At 39.4% G+C, this 25,034-nt stretch overlaps 1 protein-coding gene across 8 annotated transcripts in view; it reads right to left on the minus strand.

The window, feature by feature from the left end:
* Positions 1 to 25,034, minus strand: part of LOC101175594 (NLR family CARD domain-containing protein 3-like) — a 59,694-nt gene that overhangs the window by 6,702 nt on the left and 27,958 nt on the right. For 4 of the 8 annotated variants that reach the window (XM_078933019.1, XM_078933017.1, XM_078933020.1 and 1 more), the window contains 5 exons: positions 23,016 to 24,798; positions 22,759 to 22,932; positions 22,378 to 22,551; positions 22,042 to 22,088; positions 20,334 to 21,579 (listed from right to left, as the gene is read on the minus strand). The exons of 1 other annotated variant lie outside the window; for it this stretch is intronic. In XM_078933019.1, the coding sequence (XP_078789145.1) occupies positions 21,053 to 21,579; positions 22,042 to 22,088; positions 22,378 to 22,551; positions 22,759 to 22,932; positions 23,016 to 24,798 (2,705 nt within the window). In that variant the 3' untranslated portion in view covers positions 20,334 to 21,052. Of the gene's footprint in view, positions 1 to 659; positions 738 to 2,199; positions 2,305 to 2,636; positions 2,744 to 3,198; positions 3,339 to 20,333; positions 21,580 to 22,041; positions 22,089 to 22,377; positions 22,552 to 22,758; positions 22,933 to 23,015; positions 24,799 to 25,034 lie in introns of those variants that run through there. 3 more of the 8 variants (XM_023964735.2, XM_078933021.1, XM_023964736.2) reach the window with 3 other exon arrangements.

Below are 25,034 nucleotides of genomic sequence, written 5' to 3' on the forward strand. Positions count from 1 at the left end.
CTTTGATCAATTAAAGATGTACTTTACAAAAGAATAAAGAACATTAAACGATGACCGTCATAGGAACATAGTTGTAGTACTTTCACTTATAAGTTATACTTCAGTTATACTTAACTCCTTGACGCCCATTGATACAACTACACATCAAACCACCTTGGTTCCAAAATTACCCTAATTTAGCATCTACATGACAGTAAAAACTTTAGTATTTTTCATAGCTGGGAATATTTTTAGGGGTCAATAGGTTAAAAAGGCAGTATTGCGAATGTAATTACATATAAGTTCTACCACTCTGATTCCTGCATGTATTTCATGTTTACCTGCTCCAACACACCTGTACAAATGACTGTTTACTAGCAGATTCAGCTCCTCAGTTCTGCATTTAAATCCATTGTGTTAGAGCAGTGAAATAAATAAAACATGCAGAGCATTTTGCAGCATTTATAATGTTTCAATACATGCACACTTTCCACACTGAGAGAAGCTGAAAGTTTGAAAATACCTAAAAGAAATTATTTTAAATTGACAAATAATTAAAAAGTTGAGAATCTTTGGACCCAAGCTTTAAATAGTAATAATTTCTCATTTCTGATTAGTGTAAAAAGACAAGTTTTGGTCAGTGCTGTCAGATAGGCAACTAAAGTTGGGGTTATATTTACATTTTTACTTTCTTGTTGAAACCTGAATTACAATCCTTGGATCTGTCACTTCTCTTCTCTTTTTTGTCCACCGCAATTCTGTAACAAACAGAAACTTTGATCAATGAAAGTTTTGCAAATGATTCCTTTCGGGTTCTACGACAGTGATTTCTGCACATTTTACATGTTTATCTGCTCCAACACACCTGTACAAATGACGTTACTATAATATTGAGCTCCTCAGATCCACATTTGAATCAAATTTGTTGAAGATGTAAAAAAACATGCAGATCAACAGATCAGAAGAACAAAAATTATGATCACTAGTCTTCTAGACATGTTATTTTATTAAAACTATTTAAAAAGTCACAAACAACAATTCCAGTTGCTGGATTCAGTGAGTAGATCTTACAAACATCTTTATTTACTCCTTACTCCATGCATGCACACATTACAAACACTGACCCAAGCTGAGTGTTTGAAACAATCTTTAGAAATTTATTTTTAAATAAAAACTCATTTTTCTTTGGATACAAAGTTTGATGAAGGTTCTCATTCATCCAGATAACGTTGTCTTTAAGTTAAATCGTACCATCTGGACGTAAAGTCCTTTTTCTTTGAAACGTTTCCACGCTCATCCAAGTGGCTTCATCAGTCTGAGTGGTGCTGAGTTCAAGTCCCACATAAATATACTCCAGGGGAGTCACCCACATTCCTGCCAAGGCATGGCTCATCAGGTAAAACAACAAAGAGAACCCAAAGTGAAAAGATTTGACTAGTGTCTCCACTGAGGATCCCAGCATCACTATCAGAAGAAGACGGAAGGAGGATGGCAGCCTGGACAGTAGAAGCAATTTTGGAAATACCTGTGTTTGAGCACCACTTGCGTCAGCTAAAAGGGGGAGTTTTACAGACAGAAACATGTCTGTAATAGTTGCCAACTATAAATAAAGAATGGAGAAGAAAGCTCTGTGCTCCTTCCAGGGAACACAACCATCTCCTTGGTATGCACAGACCTGTACCCTGGAGAAACACCACCTCAATACCAATTTCTGTTTATTCACGTTGAAAAGACAAAGGACAACCATTTGAAGACCAAAAGAGAAGAGAGATGGCTTAAAATAAGGGTCAGAGAAGCATTACATGCACTTATTAATATCTCTTCCCTCAACAGAGAGGGAGTTCTCAGACACAATGTGCTTCATGTTCACCATGCTGCCCTTTCAATAGTTCCAAAGACGACCAAAACTCCAGCACAACACCCAACAACCTAAGGAGTGTTTACAGACGTAAAAGCTATTCATCCAGGTTTCCCTTAATTATTCCACTTAATGAGCCGCTCATTGGCAGGAAGGTGGGTGACGCACCTGGAAGATATATGCAGGGTTTCAACTGATGAAGGCAATTGGATGAGCAGTTCAACGTTTCAAAGAAAGGCAAATGACACGAGTCTCTTCAACACATATTTTGATCAGTAATCATTTCTCAGTCCTGATCAGTGTTAGAGGACAAAGTTTGGCTCGGTGCTGTGAGTTCACTGACTAAAAATAGTTTTTTTTACTTTGTCAATGCTTCTCCTGTGTTGAAATAAACAGGAGAATCCTTGAATCTTTCCCTGCTAAGGCACACAGATCATGGTGAAGAATTGTTTTTTTCCATCTCAGTTCTAAAACAAAAAGAGATTTTGATAAACATTAATCAAATTTTACTTAACAAAGAAGATGATTTCCAATAGAAGAACATTGTTATAATTCTTTGAAATCATTCTGCAAAAGACAGCATTTTTTACATTTTGCGGATTCAGTTTTTCCTAACGGTTTGACACAAACTGAAACAAATGTAGTACTAAATTAGTATATCGTTCTTTTGGGAAACTTAATAACAGATAAACTATTACAAAGTATCTCAAAATTACAATTAAAGGAACATTAGCCTTCTGTAAAACTGATGTAGTTAATGTTACAGCTTTATCTGATGTAATCGTGTGCTGTGATTTACCTCTCAGGTTGGTTGTGGTTCTCATGATCTTCAGGCAGACCATCATTTGAGGACTGAGAAGTCTCTGCTTTCTCCTCTGAATCACTCATGGTTCCAAAATGTCTTTGCTACAACACAACAAGACATAGACTTTACTGTAAAAAATGTTAAATCATTTCCCCACAGCTCCCATTGGGCAATGCTGAGATTGTTACGGTAAACATCAGGTTCAAGCTTCAGTCTCAGGTATTTGTTTCTGTGAGGGGCTGTTAGCTATCGAGAGAGAGTAAAGGATATTAATGGGAGCTTACTTTCTGCACCAACAGTAGAAGACTAGTTTCTGATTAACTCCTGCCACTCTTAAGAAACTATGTCCTAAAAAACGGCACAGGTTTTTTGATTTTTCCTAAAATCTGCATAATCATAAGACCACTGGGAATGCTTTCAGAATACATTAAAATATAATTAGAGTGGGTCTTTAAACTAGCAGAATGTAGCTGCATCACATACATGCTGGAGATGAAAAAGTCCCCAATCGCACAAACTGCATCCCCTAACAGAAAGAGTCAAATACATGAAGTACCTTGTGAACAGCTTGTTTTGTTACTGTTTGAGACGCAGTTTGTCAGATTCCTCACAGCTGCAGGAAATCTAAGCCGTCTTTTCTATTTCAGCAAACACAGCAGCACTTTCAGCAGCACTTCGGAACGTTGTGTCTCTGAAATGTTGAGGTGCTCCAAAGATCCATTTTCTGAACTTGGTTAGTTCCTTTCAGAGTAAAGGGGTTGCTGGAGCCTATATCCCAGCTCCTGTTGGGCAAAAGTGGGGTAGAGTCTATACAGGTCACCAGTCTGTTGCACGGCCACACATCCCCAGAAACTCGCATTCACAGTAATTTAAAATACAATTGACCAAAACACAGTGGGGTGAGAAGCACCCGGAGAGAAAAGGAGTACAATGATCCCTTGCTATATCACGGTTTACTTTTCACGGTTTCGCTACTTCACGGATTTGCATCGTGCATTGTGTTCTGCATTCTGATTGGCTAAAAAAGTCACTCCGCTTCTTCTCTACCTGCGCGTCAATAATGTTGCAGTTTAATATGTACACGTACGTAAATCAGCTTTCCAAATTACGTACATGCAAATCATCTTGCAATTTCCTGTTTCTCTAAAACCCATAGAAAAAGAGCGACAACAACTGTCAATCACTATGTTCTTCTCCCGAACAAACACACACAGCTGCACCGCGGGCTTGAGAAGGAGAAAACACTGCAGCTTCTCAGACTGAAGAGCATTGAAATACACCTGAGCCACTATTTGTCCGTTTGTACTTTGTATTTTTTTCATGATCATTTTAAATTTTCTCCCGTTTAATTCAATTACTCTCGGGTCGCGGTGGGCGGGGCTAATCTCCGCGATTTGAAGCCTTCTGTTCACATTGATGATTAAAATTATTATTTGACAGTACTGTACAGAAGTTATTTGTTGAAAAAAAAACGTTTTTAAAGTACTTTGATTTGTGAAACAAATGTTTGAGCCTGTAAAATGGTTTGTTCTTCTTTTCAATGTATAACAGAGTATTTAATTGTATAATAATTGTTAAAAAAATAGAGGTTTCTACTTCACGGATTTTGCCTATCACGGGTTCTTTTTGGAACGTAACCCCCGCGATAAACAAGGGTTTACTGTATATGCAAACGCCACACAGAGTTGGGATTTGAACCGCGGCGTCTTGCTGTGAGGCGAAAGTGCAGCTCTGTACTCTTGTAGAAAAAACAGAAAATGTACAGAATTAGTTATTAAAGAATACTTTACATAAACTTTTTGTACCAGTACATCAAAATAAGTTTGGGTATGCAAAGTTGACCAACAATATATATACATGATTACATATAGATACGTGTGTGTGTATAATTGTAAAATCGAGTAAAAATGTGCAACTGTTTAAACAAATTGTCCTAACTTTTTGAAATATGTTTGGATTGGGAATTTTGTGAATTGTGGAATAAACAAACCAACTTTAGAAAACTAAATAATAAACTGAATAGAAGTCAGTTAAATGAAAAGGTGTAAGTACATCTAAATAGAATTAGGAAATGATTGGTAACATAGTTTATCTCTACATAAAATGCATAAAAGAAAAAAGATAGACACATTATGTCGGCAAAAGTCGCAGTCAATATTCTTGTGTGAGTTCAACTGACTCAAAATGATGTAAAAAATAAGTAATTTGGCTTTGCTGTCACCTGCTGGCAAAAACCAGAAGTGCACTACTTCCAACTGCCGTTTAGTGTGTGGTCTTTTGTTTAGATTATTTCTCTTCCTCAATCTAAAACATATTTCAAAACAGTTAAGACAATTATTTGTCAACAGTCGCACAATTCTACTCGATTTTTCTGTTTTAAACCAATTGAATAGAAACACTATTACAATGCGCAGTTTTAGTTGTATTAACACAGTTCTGTTCAGCCGCTGTTTCTGGCGGATTTTTGCAGGTAACGATTTTTATTCAGTATTTTTTCAAGTTACGATTGCTCCACTGAACAGGCCGGTCTAATAAGGTGGACTCAGTGCGCAAAATGCGATAAAACTAATCCTATTTCACATTTTCACAAATCAGAGAAAGATTTCACAAATCAGAAACTGGGTTTAATGTTTTATTTACTATCATAAATTAATCCAGGTTTAGTCAGTCCAGGTCCAGCGGTTTTTGAACAGGACCCGGATCTTCGGTGGACTATCAGAAGAAGACGTTCCACTGCGCAAAACGCAGTGGAATGTTCCAAGTTTAGTGCTCTCGCGAACCGGAAGCCAACTCCAGCGTCGTCTGGAACTGCCGATTTAAAACGGCGCTCTTCGATGTACAGTTTTAAGGGTACGACGGTATAAGCAGTGCCGGCCCTGGTCTTCCGGGGGCCCTAAGCGAGATTTAATTTGTGGGCCCTCTAACTGATCAGCAGCACCAACAAAACGCAACTGTTGTTGTAATATAAATGAGATATATCTAGTGCAGAATGTTGGAAAGAAGTGCCTTCACTGTTGTGCGTCTGTGCACAAATGTATGACTGTCCTTTAAGTAATAATGAAACAATAAGTTTGATTTGGGTTCCATATTGGGTAGATTTGAACTTACCAGCAGCAACATCAACATTTTCCCTTTCAACAGAAGATGTGGTGACAGGAGTTTCCTCTGCAGCTAAAAAACAAGAATTATTATACAATAATTATTGATGAAGTTAATAAAATAACTATAGCAGAATACTAGTAATAGTTTCAGTGGCGGTTTTTGATATGGGCGATGTGGGCGGTCGCCCAGGGCGGCACTTCATAGGGGGCGGCATTTGCCGTGCCTGAGGCGTTACACCTAATGTGCTACATACTATATTCAAAGAGGAAGCTTGGAGCTTTTAATTTGAAATTGCTTCAGCAGCCGACACTTAGTGCTTAAGTTTGACACATCAGACTCTTAAGAATGTCTTCCTCCTATTTGCTCTTCACACTTATGGTGCAAAAAAAAAAAAAAAAAAAAAAAAAAAAAGAATATCTCAGAGTGAAACAACGTAAAACAGGCACATGAAAAGGAAATAGGCAGAACAAACACCCGTGCTCAACCCAATTTCGAAAAAAGCAGGCAATGGAGATTATTTCCCACAATTCTTTGCTCCGACACAGCAGACCCGATGCGCACGTGACCACCGCCCTCTGCTGCAAGACGCTTGCGGCCACACCTCTTTGCGGTAGTCTTTGGAACATAAGTCAAAAAACTCGAGAGGGGAGCGCAACTCGCCGGTGGCTGGGTGAATCACACTAACAGGTGATTGGGAGTCATTTTCTATCTAACAATCAACTCTGGGCCGCAGCTGCGCCTCCCGTCATAGAGACGGAGCCGCGTGTGTCAGAGGGAAGGGGAGGGGGAGGGGTGGTGCGGGCAGACCATTTTTTATGGACTGAGTTTTTTTGGAGGATTTCTGCTGCTGGTGTTGCACGAATTTAGGGAAATGCCAAATATTTCTGGAGTAATCCCACTGATGAGTTCTAAGATTTAGTCTTTAATGTTTCATAAGACCTTAACATATTAATCACAATAAGTTTTATTTTTTAGATCTAATCCCTCTGTTATGTTTCACAAAGACACACACAGGACGTCACACATTAAGAAATTATTGCTAAAAATGAAGCAGGAGTCCAGCTCTAAAAAAATGTCTCTAAAAAATGATGAAAGAGCAAAAAAAATGGAATTATTTGATATAATTTCTTATTAATATTTCCAGGCTTTCTTTGCTTTTTGTCCTGCAGCATGTTCATATTTGTATAATTTTGACAGAATATATTTATATGGACAACAAAATATTACAACTTATTTAAGGTTTAACTTGTGTTCCTGTTTTTATTCATATTTATGTTCAAAAAGTTCAGTTTAAAAGGTTTAAAAGTTTAGCTTTAGTGTGTTCAGTAAACATTTATCTTCTTCGGCCCAAAACCTTAAGCGTGTTTTTAACTTAGGCCCCTGTGTGACTGAGTTTGACCCCCCTGTAATACGAGTCTAGAAAATTCATGCATTTTTTTGTGTAAAATGGCTAAATAGAAGATAGGGAACACAACAGGATGTTGTCAAATTTTGTATGTGTGTGTGTGTGTGTGGGGGGGGGGGGGGGGGGCGCTGGTGGGGTTACTCGCCCAGGGAGTAAGTTAGTGTAGAACCGCCACTGAATAGTTTAGTGGTTCAGTTAAAATCTGTGTGCAGGTTAGGGTTGGGCGATGTCCCCTAATTTGGCCGTTGACGATGTTTGCTGTCAACCATCGGGATGGACGATGACATCGTCGGGGGGGGGGGGGTATTTTTACATTTTTCGTTCTTATATAACTGCTATTCGTTATTTTGCTTTTTTCCTTTTATTTCCCAACTAATGGTTAATCCGCGATGATCCAGTATAAACTGAGGGAAGTGACTTTTACAGAAAAAGTAACAAGCAAAATAGAAAAGAAGTGGTCCGCTCCCGCACTTAACTAGCGAAGTGGACCGGCGGAGGGCGGATTTACAGCTTTATGTTTGATGGGAAGGGGGGGGGGGGGTACATGAGCGGTATGTGTGGGAGATTTAAGACTGCGATCCGTCCCGCAGCTCTAGGGGTACGAGCTATCAAACTCAGAACCGGGTCTAAACGTGTGTCTGAGCACAGCTCGGATCGTCAGCAGACACACAGCGGTTTGAGCTTCAAAGCAGAAATGTCGCTCAGTCCTTAGAAAACATTCAATCAATCACGTGGATTTGTGTTTCCAGTCGTGTCCCGACTAAATAAAGGCTGATGTTATTCACAGGATGCAGCACCACCCAAAGCTAATGTTGTTAGCCCGTGTTAGCATACTGCTAATCCTGGCTACGTTCAGAAAAAGCACTGACCACACGGATTAAAATTCAAATGATGAGCGAACAGGTGTTTCATAATAACCGTAACATTATTAAAAGCACGTTTAGAAAATCGTCTCGTATTTTACCGAGCTGACATGTCAATGCATATAGCCGCTCGGCGCTGTTATCGTTTTGTATTGAATTGTTACCTTCAATAAAGTTTGGAAAAAAAGCCGCTCGGCGGAAGTTGTATCCTCTTCCGGTTTTCAAACTGCGCATGTGCGAATACTGCGCGTGTGCGAATGATTTATTCTGACCGAAATTGTGACCTTAGTGAACGTTTTTATATTCTGAAAACATTTTTCTGGGCCCATGTACACGGTTGGATTCTAATCCGACCATTGATCCCATCAGGATATTTTGTACATGTAACCGCGGCTTATGGTGTCGACGCGCAACGTGGCGGGGGCGTGGCATCACGATGGTGGTCTCTCCATCGGGATGTCAGTCACCCATCACGATGGACGATGATATCGTCCATCGGCACAACCCTAGTGCAGGTTTTTCACAATGTCATGATCTTTTTATATATTTATGAGAAATAGATTGTTTGATTATATATTTGCACAAGATCATATTTATTTATTTATTAAGAACAGTTTGGGGCTCCATACTCTTCAGCCGCTGTTTATGGAAAAAAAGGGGTTATGCAGACACTATTTTTTTAAATTACTTTACATGCCACATGAAGGGATGTGGATGCTGCACCTCCTCCAATACTTTTTGATACTTTTTGAGAGCAGAAGAAAATGTTGGCTGACACGGAACTGTGCAAAACATCCTCATTATGTAAAACCAAAACTGTGAAATCCAAATGAGAAAGAAATGTACCTATTTATAAATAATAAATGTGAATAATAATTTGAGTATAAATGGAAATATAAGCATTTATACACTTCTTATTCTTTTATTTTGTATGTTCATAATTTTACAATGAGTACATTTATTTTATTTGTCATTAATAAATTAGAACCTTTATTTCCTATGTATTTGGCAGTTTTGATTCTCCATATTTCATGCCAATGCAAGATTTTAAGACACTTTGTTGAAAAAGTCAGACTACCAGACTGTCTATAACAGATAAACAGCAGTTTCTATACTGACATAAACCGGAAAATGCAGAACGCACTAAATATGTGTTAGCAAAACAATTAAACAATACAATAACGTGAGTTAAACATTTATCAGCCATCACCATTGTCGTTATTTAATCTTCTCTTCGCCGTTTTGGAAGGTCATGTCTGACCTCATCCAGGAAACTTGGGTATCAGAATTATTTTAGAGTTTTCCATTGGAAATTACGACAAACGGGGTCGTTTATGTGCAAACTTCACGTTCACCTGTCTTTCTAACTTTACCGAACTTCGGATCAATTAGTATTTTAAATCGCGAATGCACAGAAATACTGGATAATGTAAAAAATATGGCCCCATCATCCTCCAAACTTACCTTGTGATTATTGATGCTGAAGTTGTTCATCTTTTTTCAGCTCCTGATGGATAAAGTCTCTTCGGCATGAAGTGCTCTTGTTGTCGCTTTGATCAGCGTGACAAAATGCACTCGTTTTTTTTCTTTTCTCAACTTTATTGAAACAACATGCGCTCGTAAATGCACACTGTGCCAGGCTTAGATGCAGTGATGTTGGCCAATCGTTGCTGATAGTGGTGTAACGTCATTATTTGGGTTGCCAGATTGGTTCAGGTGTGTTGACAAGGGGGATCATTAAAGTGCAGGCAACTTTCTTTTGCACAACATTCACAGCTATGAAATAGGTTGCCAGATTTGGGTCTTTTTTTTATTTTATATTTTCGCCACTTCGGGGCCCTGGTGGTGACGGGGGCCCTACGCGGCTGCGTAATTCGCGTATAGGGAGGGCCGGCCATGGGTATAAGGGTTATATCAAAACGTCCAAAATTACGTCATCTGTGCCCATAAGACACAGATGAAACCAATGCATTAATTTAAAATAAGATACTTTTTTTCCCTTACCTTTCAGAGCCACTGTCAGAAAAGAAGAATCGTCAAGGCAGAAAGTGAAACTAAACCTTTTCTCGTAAACAGGATATAATCCTAAATTTGTGGCAAACAATTGAAAAATAAATAGGGGAAAAAAAGAAAACAATTTATTGTTACAATCTAAAAACAACGTGGAATTAATTTTTTTTATATCTAAATAGACAATTTACTTCATAAAACATAAAGACTATTTCACAAAGATCAGTTTAAACATTAATTTCTTTTTTGCTGTTTTCTTATTGTGTTATTTTTGTTTTCATAACCTGGAAGTTTAAAATAACACTGAGGGTTGTTAACATCTGCTTTTATTGACTTTAATGTGAGAAACGCAAAAGAAAAAATAATTTATATCTATTGGCGCCCGCTAGTGTTAAAAAAACATGACATCTGTACAGAAAGACTTGACAGTGAAAGTCAACTAAGGCTGACATTTGTTATGCTGCTCCATTGAACTAAACTCAAATGCACGTCAGAAGAAGAATAAAAATTAAAATGTGTTGTGGATTAAAATATATTTTTCTTGTGAATCAAAGCATCTGCCAAGTAATGGTGAGAACAGTTTTGTTTTCCAAACACATATCACGATGCTCAAATCTTACGAGAAAACTGTTCTCAACTGATCCTCTTGGTAAAATAAAGGTTAAATAAAAATAACATTTTTCTTAACTCAAAATACAGATGTTAGAATGTGTCATTATCTTTCAGATAATGATGACTCTTCTCCACTTTGCTTTGGCTTTCTACCAATTACAGTTGTTGAGACAAATGGAAATGAGAACTTTTAGTTTTACATGCAAAATCTAATGCAGACAAAACATAAAATCACTAAAAAAATTGAGTTATTTAATCCCTTTGAAAAAGAAATTTTAAGTTAACTTTAGTTTTCTCAAGAAAATGTCTACTATCTTCTGACTACAAAATAAATTTTATTTAAACTTCAAATTTTCTGTTTTAATTTGTCCTAATGCCACCTGTATTGATGGACACCCTTGTGCTTGAACATGTTGTATGACAAGCACAAAAGTCCAACAACAAAACACTGCTCGGGTTCAGATCAGGGAGGCCATTCCTACCAATCACGCCCCTCCAGGTGCCACTGTCATTGCCCATGTGGGCATTGAAGTCCTCCAGGGGGACAATGGAGTCCCCTGTTGAGGCACTTTCCAGTACCCCCTTCGAATGCCGAAACCACAGTCGAAGGTGGAGGGACATGACCTTCTCGTCCACCGGTGTGAACTCCAACATTTGGCGGCTGAGATTTGCACTCACGAGTAAGCCGGCACCAGCCCGCCGCCTCTCACCATGAGCAACTCCAGAGTGGTAGAGAGTCCAACCCCTCTCTAAGGACTGACTTTCAGAGCCCAGTCTATATATGGAGGTGAGCCCGACTATATCCAGCCGGTACCCTCTCAACCTCTGAGACAAGCTCAGGCTCGTTTTCTCCCAGAGAGGTGACGTTCCATGTCCCAAAAGCCAAGTTCCATGACCGCAGTTTGGGTCAACGAGGCACCTGCCTTTGACTGCCACCCAAACCACATTGCACTTGGCCCTTCTAAGGTCTCCTCTAATAATATTTATAACAATAATAAAAGCACGTTTAGAAGATCATCTCGCTCTATGCCACAGCTTTTGTTTGCTTACAACGGAACTCTGTTTCTTTTTCTACGGCTGTTACCGGTATTTTATAGTTCTGCGCATGTCAAAATTAGTTATTCTGATTGAAAGTGTGGCGTATGTAAACATTTGTTATAATCATAAAAAGTTTTTTTTGGGCCCATGTTAACAGTTCAACTCTAATCCGATCTTTGATCCGATCAGTCATTTTGCACATGTAACCACAGGTACTGACTCATCCGCCCCCCTTTCCTCTCTGCGGTTGAGACCCTTTTCAATTAGAAAACAAAAACTGCTGAACCAACCCCAAACCCGCCCAAATTATGTCCACCTTCCCAAAGCAATTTTTGCCCACAAAGTCAGACACAATACTGTGAGGTGCCATGGCAAATAATCTGCCTCCATTTAACTATCTCCTTAGCATCCTCCTCACACTAATACCCTTATGTCCTCTTAGACTATATTCAGGAACTTCCTCTTTGGTCTGCCTATAGGCCTTTTTTCTGATAGCTCCAACCTCAGCATCCTTATAGCAATATAATCAGTGTCCCTCCTCTGAACGTGTCCAAACCATCTCAATCTGCTTTCCAGCATTTATCTCCAAAACCTTAAACATGAGCTGTTCTTCTGATGGATTCATTTCTGATGCTGTCCGTCCACGTCATTTCCGAAAAGAACCATCACCCTTTTCAGCTCTGCTACCTGCAGCTTGTCTCTTTTTCTGCCTCTAAACCATCAACATGGCTGCTCTCACCATAGTCTTCTACATTGTTCCTTTTATTGTTGCTGACACTATTTAGTCCCACATCACACCTGAAACCTTCTTCTACCTGTTCCAACTTGCTTACACACGCCTCTTCACCTCTTTCCCACTCTATGTTGTTCTGGACTGTTGAACCTAATAACTTGAAGTCCTCCCCCTTCTTCATCTCTGATCCATGTAACCTCACTGTTTCTTTCAAATACCTCTCATTTACACATATGCTTTATTTAGCCACAGCTGACCTTGGTTCCTCTCTTATTCAAAGCAAACATCTTACATTGCAGCTCCTTCTGACCATCTATGAACTTCTCTGTTACTCTCTTCCATTCCCTCCTCACTCTATGATCTGATTAAACACGCCAGTCATACACTGTTCGGCCACCTCTCCAAAACACTTCCTTACCTCTGCAGGTTCGTTGTCAGGGCAAACTGCCTTTCCACTCTTCATCCTGTTCAAGGTCTTCCTCATTTCATGTAGCGTTATGTAATGTCTCGTTTTTTTTATTTTTTTTTGGTTTTTTTTTAAGTACACCAGGGGGGTATTCCAAAAAGCAGGTTATGCTAGCTCCCACGGTAAGTTTGAGGCTAAGGAAGTTGATAACCTCAGTTTTCGGTTCCAGAAATGGAGGTATGTTTCAGGGTATGTATAGTTGCCATAGCAACTCATGCTCTGAACATAACCTGGTCGGGAGCAGGTTTAGTTGAAGGTTAGTTTGTTTACAGAGAGGTGAAGCAGCATGGCGTGTCCATTTGAAGATGATTTAGTGGATGAAGAAGCTCAGATAATACTTTTTCCACCAGGAGAGGGTGATATGACCACGTATAAATGTTGGAAAGATAAACTTTTTTACTTTGATCTAACTTAATTATTTGCTTCAGTTAAGATAAATTATTTGTTTGTTAATTCAGTTTAAAAATAACACGTAGTTATCAGACAGTTATTTCACTTTCATTCAAATTAATTCAATCAAGTAGGTGTAACTTTGGTGAATCTAGCCACAGGGGTTGCAAGCCAGTTGCCTCTGTGCCGGTCCCAAGCCCGGATAAATAGAGAGGGTTGCGTCAGGAAGGGCATCCGGCGTAAAAATTGCCAAAATAACCATTTGAATCATCCACAACACTTTAGACATACCGGATCGGTCGAGGCCCGGGTTAACAACGACCGCCACCGATGCTGTTAACCTACAGGGTGTCGGTGGAAATTTGACTACTGTTGGTCGAAGAAAGAGGGGAGGCAGAAGGGTCCGTGGCCAGAGAGAGAAGGGAAAAGGCAGGAACATAGGTTTGAGAATAGGGACTCTTAACGTTGGCACAATGACAGGGAAAGGCAGAGAGCTGGCAGACATGATGGAGAGAAGGAAGGTAGATGTACTGTGTGTGCAGGAGACAAGGTGGAAGGGCAGCAAGGCACGTAGTATTGGAGGAGGATACAAACTGTTCTATCATGGTGTTGATAGGAAGAGAAACGGGGTAGGAGTGATTCTGAAGGGGGAGTTTGTAAACAGTGTTCTAGAGGTGAAAAGAGTCTCAGACAGGATGATGAGCCTAAAGTTATAAATCGAAGGGGTGATGGTGAATGTAGTCAGTGGGTATGCGCCACAGGTTGGCTGTGAGTTAGAAGTGAAGGAGAGATTCTGGAGTGAGTTGGATGAGGTCATAGAGGGTATCCCCAGAGGAGAAAGAGTTGTTATTGGAGCAGACTTTAATGGCCATGTTGGTGAGGGCAATAGAGGTGATGAGGAGGTGATGGGCAGGTTTGGTGTGAACGAAAGGAATCTGGAGGGACAGATGGTGGTGGACTTTGCGAAGAGGATGGAAATGGCTGTAGTCAACACTTAATTCCAGAAGAGAGAGGAACATAGAGTGACATACAGAAGTGGAGGTAGGAGTACTCAGGTGGACTACATCCTGTGTAGACGAGGTCATTTGAGAGAGGTTAATGACTGCAAAGTGGTGGTAGGAGAGAGTGTAGCCAGACAGCACCGCATGGTGGTGTGTAAGATGACTCTGGAGGTCAGGAAGAAGAAGAAGAGAGGGAAAACAGAAAAGAAGACCAAGTGGTGGAAGCTACAGAATGAAGAAACTTGTGAGGAATTTAGGCAGAAGTTGAGACAGGTTCTGGGTGGTCAGGATGAGCCTCTAGATGACTGGGAAACTACAGCAGAGATTATCAGGGAAACAGGTAGGAAGGTGCTAGGTGTGTCATCTGGAAAGAGGAAAGACGGTAAAGACACGTGGTGGTGGAATGAGGAAGTACAGGAATGCGTCCAGAGGAAGAGGTTGGCTAAAAGGAAGTGGGATGTAGAAAGGACTGAGGAAGGTAGACAGGAGTACAAGGAAGCGCAGCGTAGAGTGAAGAGAGAGGTGGCAAAGGCCAAACAGAAAGCTTACGATGAGCTAAATGACAGGTTAGACACAAAGGAAGGAGAAAAGGACTTGTTCAGGCTAGCCAGACAGAGAGACAGAGATGGGAAGGACGTGCAACAGATAAGGGTGATTAAGGACAGAGATGGAAAGGTGCTAACAACCCAGGAGAGTGTACAGAAAAGATGGAAGGAGTATTTTGAGGAGCTGATGAACGTGGAAAATGACAGGGAAAGAAGGGAGGAAGATGTGGTTGTTGTGGAGCAGGAAGTAGCAGAGATTGGAAAGGATGAGGTTAGGAAGGCTCTGAAAAGGATGAAGAGCGGAAAGGCCGTTGGTCCTGATGACGTACCTGTGGAGGTATGGAAGTGCTTAGGAGAGACAGCAGTGGAATTTCTAACGAGTTTGTTCAATAGGATTCTAGAGAGTGAGAAGATGCCTGAGGAATGGAGGAGAAGCGTTCTGGTTCCGATCTTTAAGAACAAGGGTGACACGCAGAACTGCAGCAACTATAGAGGAATAAAGTTGATGAGCCACACAATGAAGCTGTGGGAAAGAGTAGTGGAAGCCAGGCTTAGGAAGAAGGTGGAGATCTGTGAGCAGCAGTATGGTTTCATGCCCCGTAAGAGCACCACTGATGCCATTTTTGCTTTGAGAATGTTGATGGAAAAGTACAGAGAAGGTCAGAAGGAGCTGCATTGTGTGTTCGTAGATTTAGAGAAGGCGTATGACAGGGTGCCGAGGGAGGAGCTGTGGTACTGTATGAGGTCGTCTGGAGTGGCAGAGAAGTATGTCAGAGTAGTTCAGGACATGTATGAGAGAAGTATGACGGTGGTGAGATGTGCTGTAGGTCAGACAGAGGAGTTCAAGGTGGAGGTGGGACTACACCAAGGATCAGCTTTGAGTCCTTTTTTGTTTGCTATGCTGATGGACAGGCTGACAGACGAGGTAAGACAGGAATCTCCCTGGACAATGATGTTTGCGGATGACATTGTAATTTGCAGTGAGAGTAGAGAGCAGGTGGAGGAACAGCTAGAGAGGTGGAGGTTTGCTCTGGAAAGAAGAGGCATGAAGGTCAGTCGTAGTAAGACAGAATACATGTGTCTGAACGAGAGGGATCAAGGTAGAAGCGTTAGGTTACAGGGGGCTGAGGTGAAGAAGGTGCAGGAGTTTAAGTACTTGGGGTCAACAGTTCAGTGTGATGGGGAGTGTGGAAAAGAGGTGAAGAGGCGAGTGCAGGCAGGTTGGAGCGGGTGGAGGAAAGTGTCAGGAGTGTTGTGTGACAGAAGAGTGTCAGCAAGACTCAAAGGAAAGGTGTACAAGACAGTGGTGAGACCAGCTCTGCTCTATGGGTTAGAGACGGTAGCAGTGAGACAGAGACAAGAGGCTGATATGGAGGTAGCGGAGATGAAGATGTTGAGGTTCTCCTTAGGAGTGACCAGGTTAGACAGGATAAGGAACGAGTACATCAGAGGGACGGCTCATGTTGCCTGTGTTAGCGACAAAGTCAGAGAAGCCAGACTGAGATGGTTTGGACATGTTCAGAGGAGGGATAGTGGATATATTGGTAGAAGGATGTTGGAGATGGAGCTGCCTGGCAGGAGGGCAAGAGGACGGCCAAAGAGGAGATACATGGATGTCTTAACAGAGGACATGAAGTTGGCTAATGTTAGGGTAGAAGATGTTCATGATAGAGTGAGGTGGAAAAGGATGATTCGCTGTGGCGACCCCTGATGGGAAAAGCCGAAAGAGAAAGAAAGAAGAGGTGTAACTTTGGTGATGCTGTTGGGGCGGCACCGCAAGGGATTGTGGGATACCATTTCCTTTGCCTGTCTGGACGGATTTTGGTTTAAGTGTGGCTTTTTGACCAAATGTGTTTAGTTGTTTAGCTGTTTTACTGTGTTTTGCCATTTTTTGTTGAGTTCTTTTGTCCTACTGTGCTTATGTCTCTGCACCATGAGTAAGAGTGAAGGAGAGGATGATGAGTTTGTATAGCACCCTTACCGAGAAGTGCTATAATGGCAATGGCGGATAATTCTTTAATGAATTTGTGCGCAACGTGAATTTTTTTCCCGTCCTTTTTATTGTTATAAAAATGAGCATATCTGCCGGCTCATACTTAGAAATATGAGAGATCAAGAAATATAATTAATTAAGATGGAAAAGATATTAATTGAATTGGAGTAATATGACATTTAGTTTGATAAATACATCAATTTGAGTTGTATAAACAATTATTGAGTTTTATAGACCTAAGAAATTAGGTTGATTAAATTTAACTCAATTATTTGTTACCAATAGAAGTATTTCATTTAAGATGGCAAAATTGGATAAGTTATATATATATGCGTCACAAGGAAAATGGAAATAAGATCAGAAACTTGTGCGTTTACTTTGTCTGTTCTTCTACTACAAGCAGAAACTCTTTCTTTTGATGATGCAGCAGTGTTACTTTTTTTGATGGACGTATAATCTTCATACGCTGTCATTGAATCTCAGACTCTGTCTCACTAAAGTATTGCGCTCTCTTTGGTTCTCCACGCGTTTCCATGGTGACTCCGGAAATCGGCGATCTATTGAGAATGTCTTTATGTACCTGCTGTGCACGTGCATTAACCCAGGGTTACTAAGTCGAGCGTAATTACGCCAACTCATATCCGGTCTTTTGGAACCGACATACCCAGAGTAAGCAAGTTCAGGCGGATTTCAGCCAGAGTTCAGGCTTAAAGTCAGGCTAGTTTAAACATGCTTCCTGGAATACCCCCCAGTTCAAGGTAGGGAAACAACAGTTTCTGAGTGCTCAAGTGATCATCCATCTTCGGTCTTGATTCTGGTTCTCTCCTGCAGACAGAGTTGTGTTTGGTAAAAAACCAGCAGGAGGAACTCATATAAAAGACGGTGGAAAAACACTCATCAGACCCAGTTTGGTCAGAAGAATATTTGGACTCATGATTGTTGACTTTTATTAATACTATAATTCATTTACCCAAACCTGGTCCTCAGCAGGCTGTCGAGCATGTTTTCCATGTTGCCCTGTTTATGCAAACCTGATTCAGCCTGATTCAAACCTGACACTCATCAAAGGCAGGAGTGTTTGAGAAAATGCAGGATAGTGTTCCCAGAGGACCACTGGGCAACTGCTATAATTCATTTGAAACATACAAAAATTGTGTCTCACTTGTGTGTTTGTTCATAATTTATATTTCCATTTTCAGCTCCTGAAGGCAGCCATTCTGCGAAGGTTTGTAAAGTTCCAACAACAAAAAGGCATCCAACAACATGGCTCTTTAGGACAAACATTACATTTAAAACATAAAAATATGTATCTTAAAATGAAAAATCTTTTTTAGTTCCTAAACATCAGGATTTTAATTTTGTTAATGTAGAATTTTTCTCTTCAGTGCTGATTCACGTATTTTCTGTTAATAAATTGGTTTACATTATTTACAGTATGTATTAATGTAATTGTTATCAAAGTTAAATGCATTTTCCCATATTTTAAATCAGTTAAGGGAAGACTTGAATTATTTATTTAGATTTTAAATAATATCTTTAGGAATTCCGTTCCAGATTCAGCTCTTCTATAGCGGGATGAAGACATCTATTTTTTGACGCCCTTCCAACAAAAATCCAAATCATTGCATAAAAATCCCATTAATTTTAACTTTTCCTGATGTTTACTTTAGTAAGATAGCAGTTCATACCTGTGGGTCAACAAAACTGTATATTCCTCCTTCATCATACCTGATTTTTTGCACCTCCCTAGTTACACCAACTGTGATACAAAAGTAAGAACTGATTCCTATAACGCATTTTAAATGTAGTGTTTAATAATTAGACTTTGCTATGAAAATAATTTAACATTTAAATTCAATACAATAAAAAACAGAAAGTTGCAAATTTTCATCTTTATTTTAAAGCAGCATGTGAAAGTCAATATATAATGTTGAAATTAAGAACTACACTTCAGCAAAACAAAATCTTTAAGAATTTATTTAAATACAGATCAATTACCTCGTTTCACCATGACTTATTGGAGAAAACCTCTTCATTTTTAAGACTAAATAGAGAAATCAGAGTTAATGAAGATTTTTATATATTTTTGAGGGATAAACCAAATGCTAAAGAAGATGGAATCATAATTACACATTAACTATTGTTGTGGTTTTCTAAATAGTTAACAGTGACATTTTTCCCATGTCTGAGTTTATTCAGTTTTCTTACATTCTGAAATAATTTAGAAGTAATTTATATGAAAAAAAGCCATTTTATCTAACATTGGTCATCTTTTTTATCCGTTAATTTTTGCTATAATAAAGGAAAATCCAGCTTTCTTCTAACATTATTGATTAAATTTTGAATAGTTTTTGGTCTAAACACAAGGCGGTTCTGGAATATTTCCTAGTTTTTGAAGGAAGTGGGTCTTAATGTGTTTGTTAAAGTATTTTCCTTTTTAAATTACAAATGACTGCTATTATTATGGTTCACGTTATTTCCCCTTAACAGAATTGGCCACAAATATATAATATAAGCACTATATATAATAAGCAGGTCATTACTAGATTAGATGATGTCTTCTCTGCTGTGTTATTTACATTAATGGCCTTGAATGCTGGACTATCGTTGTTGTTGTTTTTTTCCTGAATCAATTTAGTGAAACATATAAAAGCTTTATCTGATTAAAATTAGAAATGCACTTCTGTCAAATCAGCAACAGTGTGGATGCAGATAGACAAGTCAGAAAACGGGACCCAAAAGAAAGTCAAGTGAGAGCTGAACAGTTTAAAAATGACCAAAAAAAATCTCTGGCATGACATGTTAGATATCTTAATTTAAACGATGTACTGAGGTCAAGTGACCAGTTTTAGTAAAATATCTCCCCCAAATAATAAGGTGCTTCAACTGTTGATTAATTTTTGTTATTTTAATCTTACATTTTTTTTTTTTTTTTACTTTAAACACACACAAATGTAAAGTTTAGCAAACATTTAGTAGCATTTCCATTATGAATGAGAAGCTGTTAATATGCATTGATATTTTTAAAGATTCTCTTCTCACCCTCCATGGGTGGTTCTTATCCCAAGCTCGGGTCTTCTTCCACAGAGGCCAGGGAGCTTGAGGGTCCTGCAGCGTCTTTGCTGTTCCTGCACTGCGCTTTTCTGGACTGAAATATCTGGAGGGGTTTCAGGGTTTTGCTGGAGCCACTCCTTCACTTTGGGTCCACTGCCCCCCAAGTGCTCCAATCACCACACTGTCACCTTCACCTTTCCAGGCTTTCTCCACATCCCAGAGTCCCTGTTTTTTCTCTAGTTTCTCATGTTCCTTCTTACTCGTCTTGCCATATAGCCAACCCTGATTCATTCAAGATGGTCAAGTACCACTAAAGCAACCCTTAATTACAATGTCAACTGTGGTCAAATGAGAAAGAACATCAATTCACCATTTACATTTTAGATTTTAAAAAAGTATTAAACATAAAAAAGTCAGATAAGTCTAGCTGCATTTTGAGTTCAGGGAAAAGCAAATGATAAAAGAAATTTGCCTTCAGCTTTTCCAAACTAAACTTTAGTGTATTCATTTATTTTACCTCATATCAAACTAGCTTTTAACTTCAAATGAAATGCAAAGAAATCACTTTGGTTTTTGCATTTAACTAAATACACCTTGAAGTAGGCAAACAGAAGTTCTTTAAATCACAAATATTATGAAACTAAAACTATTAAATTATTAACGGCTGAAAAACTAATAGATAATGGACGTAAGATTAAATTTAGTTAATCTGTAGGAACCCATGTTATTTATAGTAATTTATAAATACACAAAAAGTTCAGCTAATTTTTGCAAAATTAAAAGAATGTAATTAATTTCCACAATTAGAGATGTAAGATAACATTTAAAACAAAAAAGTACATGAAAATGATAACATTAAAATATAGAAATTACATGTTGGTCTTATGATAAAGTTTTTTAAGTAAAAATCTGAATTGAATTTTTGTTTAATTAATTGTCTCGTATTTTTTTATATTAATAAAAAAGATTCAGTATCTTGAACATTTAAAATCTTGCAAAAACCTCTTTGGTTTAAATTTTTGATTATGTTATTACGGTATTTTAATTAGGTAGATTTTATTTGTTTTTTCATTTACATTAAGACCCCGGTATGTTTGCATTCCTAATCCGATGTTCTTTTAAACAGTTAATCAGTTAATTATGCATCGCCTCTGTCTCACCCAACCTCTTGTTCTACTTTTGGTCCTTCATGACAAATCTAACACAAAGTCAGAGACGAGTTGAAGGGCTCAGTCCTGACCCTGAAAGCTGGGTAGACTGGCTCACTGAATGTGGCTTTGAAGGTGTGAAGGTGGGTCACTGCGTCCGAACAAACCTTAAAGAAAGACAAAGTACCACCATCTGAGTTCAGGTAGACTCCAACTCTGCTGGAAGGGACTACATGGACTGGAGTGTCGATGTTATTGTGGAGGACAGAGTGACTTTTATCAGAACACAGCAGGCTCCAGGATTTGTCATTCTTCCCAAGGCTGCTGTCGTCCCTTTCTCCCTTCCTTCTGATTCCTCTGTAAGTCACAGCGATGTAAACCTCCCCCTTCCACTCCACCTCCCAGTAGTAACGCCCAGTCAGTCCTTGTGTGCACAACACCTGTTTCCAGTAAGAAAACCTCTCTGGATGATCGGGATACGTCTGCTTCTCTTTCACCATCCTCACTGTTTTGTTGTTGTCTCTCAGTATGAGGTTTCTGTGAGCTGTGTTTTCATCCAGTGTGAGATCAACAGCATCTGATGAAGATAAAAAAAGTAAGTTACAGTTTGTTTATCTGATAGTTCATCTATACACACCTATAAGTCATATTAAAATGATGAAAAGAAATGTAAATACTTCCTGTATGAACATCAAAACATAAAGTCCTGGCGTCTCACAAGATTTTCATCAGTGTGTGCTTAAACATATCAACCATTGTACAGACAATATGATCCTGCTTTATTTAGCTGTATCACAATAAAACAATGAAGCAATAAATAAACAACGAAGCACTGACCCAACATTGTTTTCTAAATGTCCCAATGTCTGGGAATTTGTGTCGTATAAAAACCCAAGGTAACAAAGAGAATAATCGGCCAAAAAAAAAAATCTTGACTTCAGCTGAAACATTTTCAAAGTCTTGTAACAGTTGTAAAATATTTTGTCCTAACTTTTTAGAACAATGTATCTATACATTACTATAAATAACGTGTTCTTACACTTCTTTAGACCAGGCTTCAGGAAATTGGCTCCTCGTGGCTTCATCCTATGAAATGTAAAATGATGGCATTAAACAAAGACAACATTGTTAAGGGCTGCAGCTGAGCAGCATAATCCAGTCACTAGTTTAGATTGTGCAATCTTTATTTATGGCTAACTTTGATCATTTCATTCTTTGCTATTATTGTTTTTTTGCCAACTCTTACCTTTTAAGTTTCATTTTCTTCAGCAATATAGCATTCAAACCTGAATTTTCTTTTGGAAATGCAGCCCCTTCTAGTTTGTTTGGCAATTTTTCCCCTTAGACCCAAAAAAGATCATTTTATTTTTCATACTTGAGAATATTTAAAGCCCAGTTTGGATTCTTCCATCCTTCCAAAAGGACTTTCACTCCAGAATCTCCTGGATGATTGAAGGTCAGGTGCAACTCCTTCAGGTGTGAGGGATTGGAGCTCAGTGCTTTTGCCAGATCGTCAACACCAGTTTTTGTGATGAGACACCCTGAGAGCCTGAACAGAAACACATTCTTATCTTATTTATCTCTAAAATGTCATGAATCCAAAAAGATTCATTTGATCACACTTAACTGATCTAATAACCGTAAAAAAAGCTATCTCAGCCTGATGCATGAATGTGACATGTCTTAGACTCATTCTTCATCCAGAACTTTGATGACAGATTTCAGAGCTGTGTGATGCATAAACATGGCTCCTGACCTGAGGGTTTCCAGTTTGCAGTGTGGACTCTTCAGTCCTTCACAGAGCAGCTTCAGTCCTGAATCCTTCAGGTCGTTGTTCCTCAGGTCCAGGTACTTCAGATTGCAGGACTGAGAGCTGAGAACTGAGGCCAAAAGCTCACAGCTCTTCTCTGTCAGGTTACAGCAACTCAGACTACATGACAAATAACATTAAGAGAAAACCATCAGTCATTTCTGAACTTTTGTTCTCCTTAACTCTTATTTTTTTAAACTTACACAGCTCTGCTGGACTCTTTGATCACGGGTAGCAGCCTCTGCAGACCCACATCTGAAGCAAAGTGTTTCTTCAGTTCAAACTCTTTTAGGTTTTCTTCTGAACTCAGCAGGATGAAAACCAGAGCTGACCACTGAGAGGAAGACATTTCATTTGGAGAAAGACTTCCTGAGGCCAGGTGATGCTGGATCTCCTCGATCAAAGAACAATCCTGCAGCTCCATCAGGCAGTGAAACAGGTTGATGGTTTTCTCAACAGATTCCTGTTTACATAGCTTCTTCTTGATGTGCTGAACTGTTTCTGGAACCACAGTTGAGTCTGCTTCTGTTTCTTTCAAAAGTCCTCTTAGAAGAACCTGGCTGTTTTGTTGTGAGAGACCTAGGAGGAACCGCAGGAAGAGGTCCAGGTGTCCGTTTGGACTCTGCAGGGCTTTGTCTATGGCGCTCTGGTAGAGTAAAGCTGCGTTCCTTTTACCTCTAAGCCAATCAATCCATCCAGGAGCTGGTTGCTTTTCTAACAGCAAGTTTGTGCCCGTTTTAAAAAATGTGACGTGGACATACAGAGCAGCCAGAAACTCCTGAACACTCAGGTGAACAAAGCAGAACACTCTGCCCTGATGGAGTCCAATCTCCTCCTTGAAGATCTGTGTGAACACTCCTGAACACACTGAGGCGGCTCTGACGTCGATTCCACTCTCTGTCAGGTCAGATTCGTAGAAGAATAGGTTTCCTTTCTGAAGCTGCTCAAAAGCCAGCTTTCCCAAAGACAAGATCATCTTTCTGCTTTCTGGAGTCCAGACTGAATCGATCTCAGATCCTCCATCATACTTGATCTTCTTCATTTGAACTTGGATCAGCACAAAGTGGATGTAGATCTCAGTCAGGGATCTGGGTGTCTCTCTTTGCTCTTTGCTTTTAAGCAGCTGGTCCAGAACTGTTGCAGAGATCCAGCAGAAGACTGGGATGTGACACATGATGTGGAGGCTTCGGCACCTCTTGATCTGGGAGTAAACGGTGGTGGCTTGATCTTCATCTTCTCCAAATCGTTTCTTAAAGTACTCCTCCTTCTGTGAGTCATTGAACCCTCTCACCTCTGTTACCATGTCAACACATTCAGCCGGGATCTGACTGGCTGCTGCAGGTCGTGTGGTTATCCAAAGCTGAGCAGAGGGAAGAAGTTTCCCCTTGATGAGGTTTGTCAGCAGTTCTCCCAGAGATGCAGGCTGGTCAACATCAGTCAGGATCTCTGTGCCGTTCAGCTTCAGAGGAAACCGACACTCATCCAGACCATCAAAGATAAACAAAACCTGGAAATCTGCAAAACGGCTGAAACCTTTAGTTTCTGAATAAAAACGATGGATAAGTTCCACCAGACTGAACTTCTCTTCCTTTAAAAGATTCAGTTCTCTGAAAGAAAAGAGAAATAAGAACTGGATGTCCTGGTTGGTCTTGCCTTCAGCCCAGTCCAGAGCAAACTTGTTTGTTAAGACTGTTTTCCCGATGCCGGCCACTCCCATTGTGATTGCTGTTCTGATTGCTTTGTTCTCTCCAGGCGGGGGCCTGCAGATGTCTTCAGGTTTGATTGTTGTTTCCTGTCTGTCTGATTTTCTGAACGCTCTTTCAAGTTCTCTGATTTCATGTTCTCTGTTGACCTCTGCAGGCCGTCCTTCAGTGATGTACAGCTCTGTGTAGATCTGACTCAGTGAAGCTGAATATCCTGCTGTGAACATGCTTTCAAACTTCTTCCTTATGCTCGACTGAAGAAGACTGATTGATAATAACATTTCTAAAGAGTAAAGAAACATTAGATGTTAAACACTGAATATTTAAAAATCTTCATATCTTACCTTAAATTTATGTTTTGAAACTGTAGGATATATTTTTTTCAAGAAATAACTTTACGTGATTAAACTCACTTAACAACAAACACAGAAACAGCTTTTGAATGTAGCGATGAACAACAAAAAATGTGCCAAAAATGATAATGCAGTAAAATCAGCAGTAAGATAATGGATGAAAAAA

Source organism: Oryzias latipes, chromosome 16 (genome assembly GCF_053564925.1).
Source record: "Oryzias latipes strain Hd-rR chromosome 16, Olatipes_Hd-rR_3.1".
Classification (NCBI taxonomy): Eukaryota; Metazoa; Chordata; class Actinopteri; order Beloniformes; family Adrianichthyidae; genus Oryzias; species Oryzias latipes.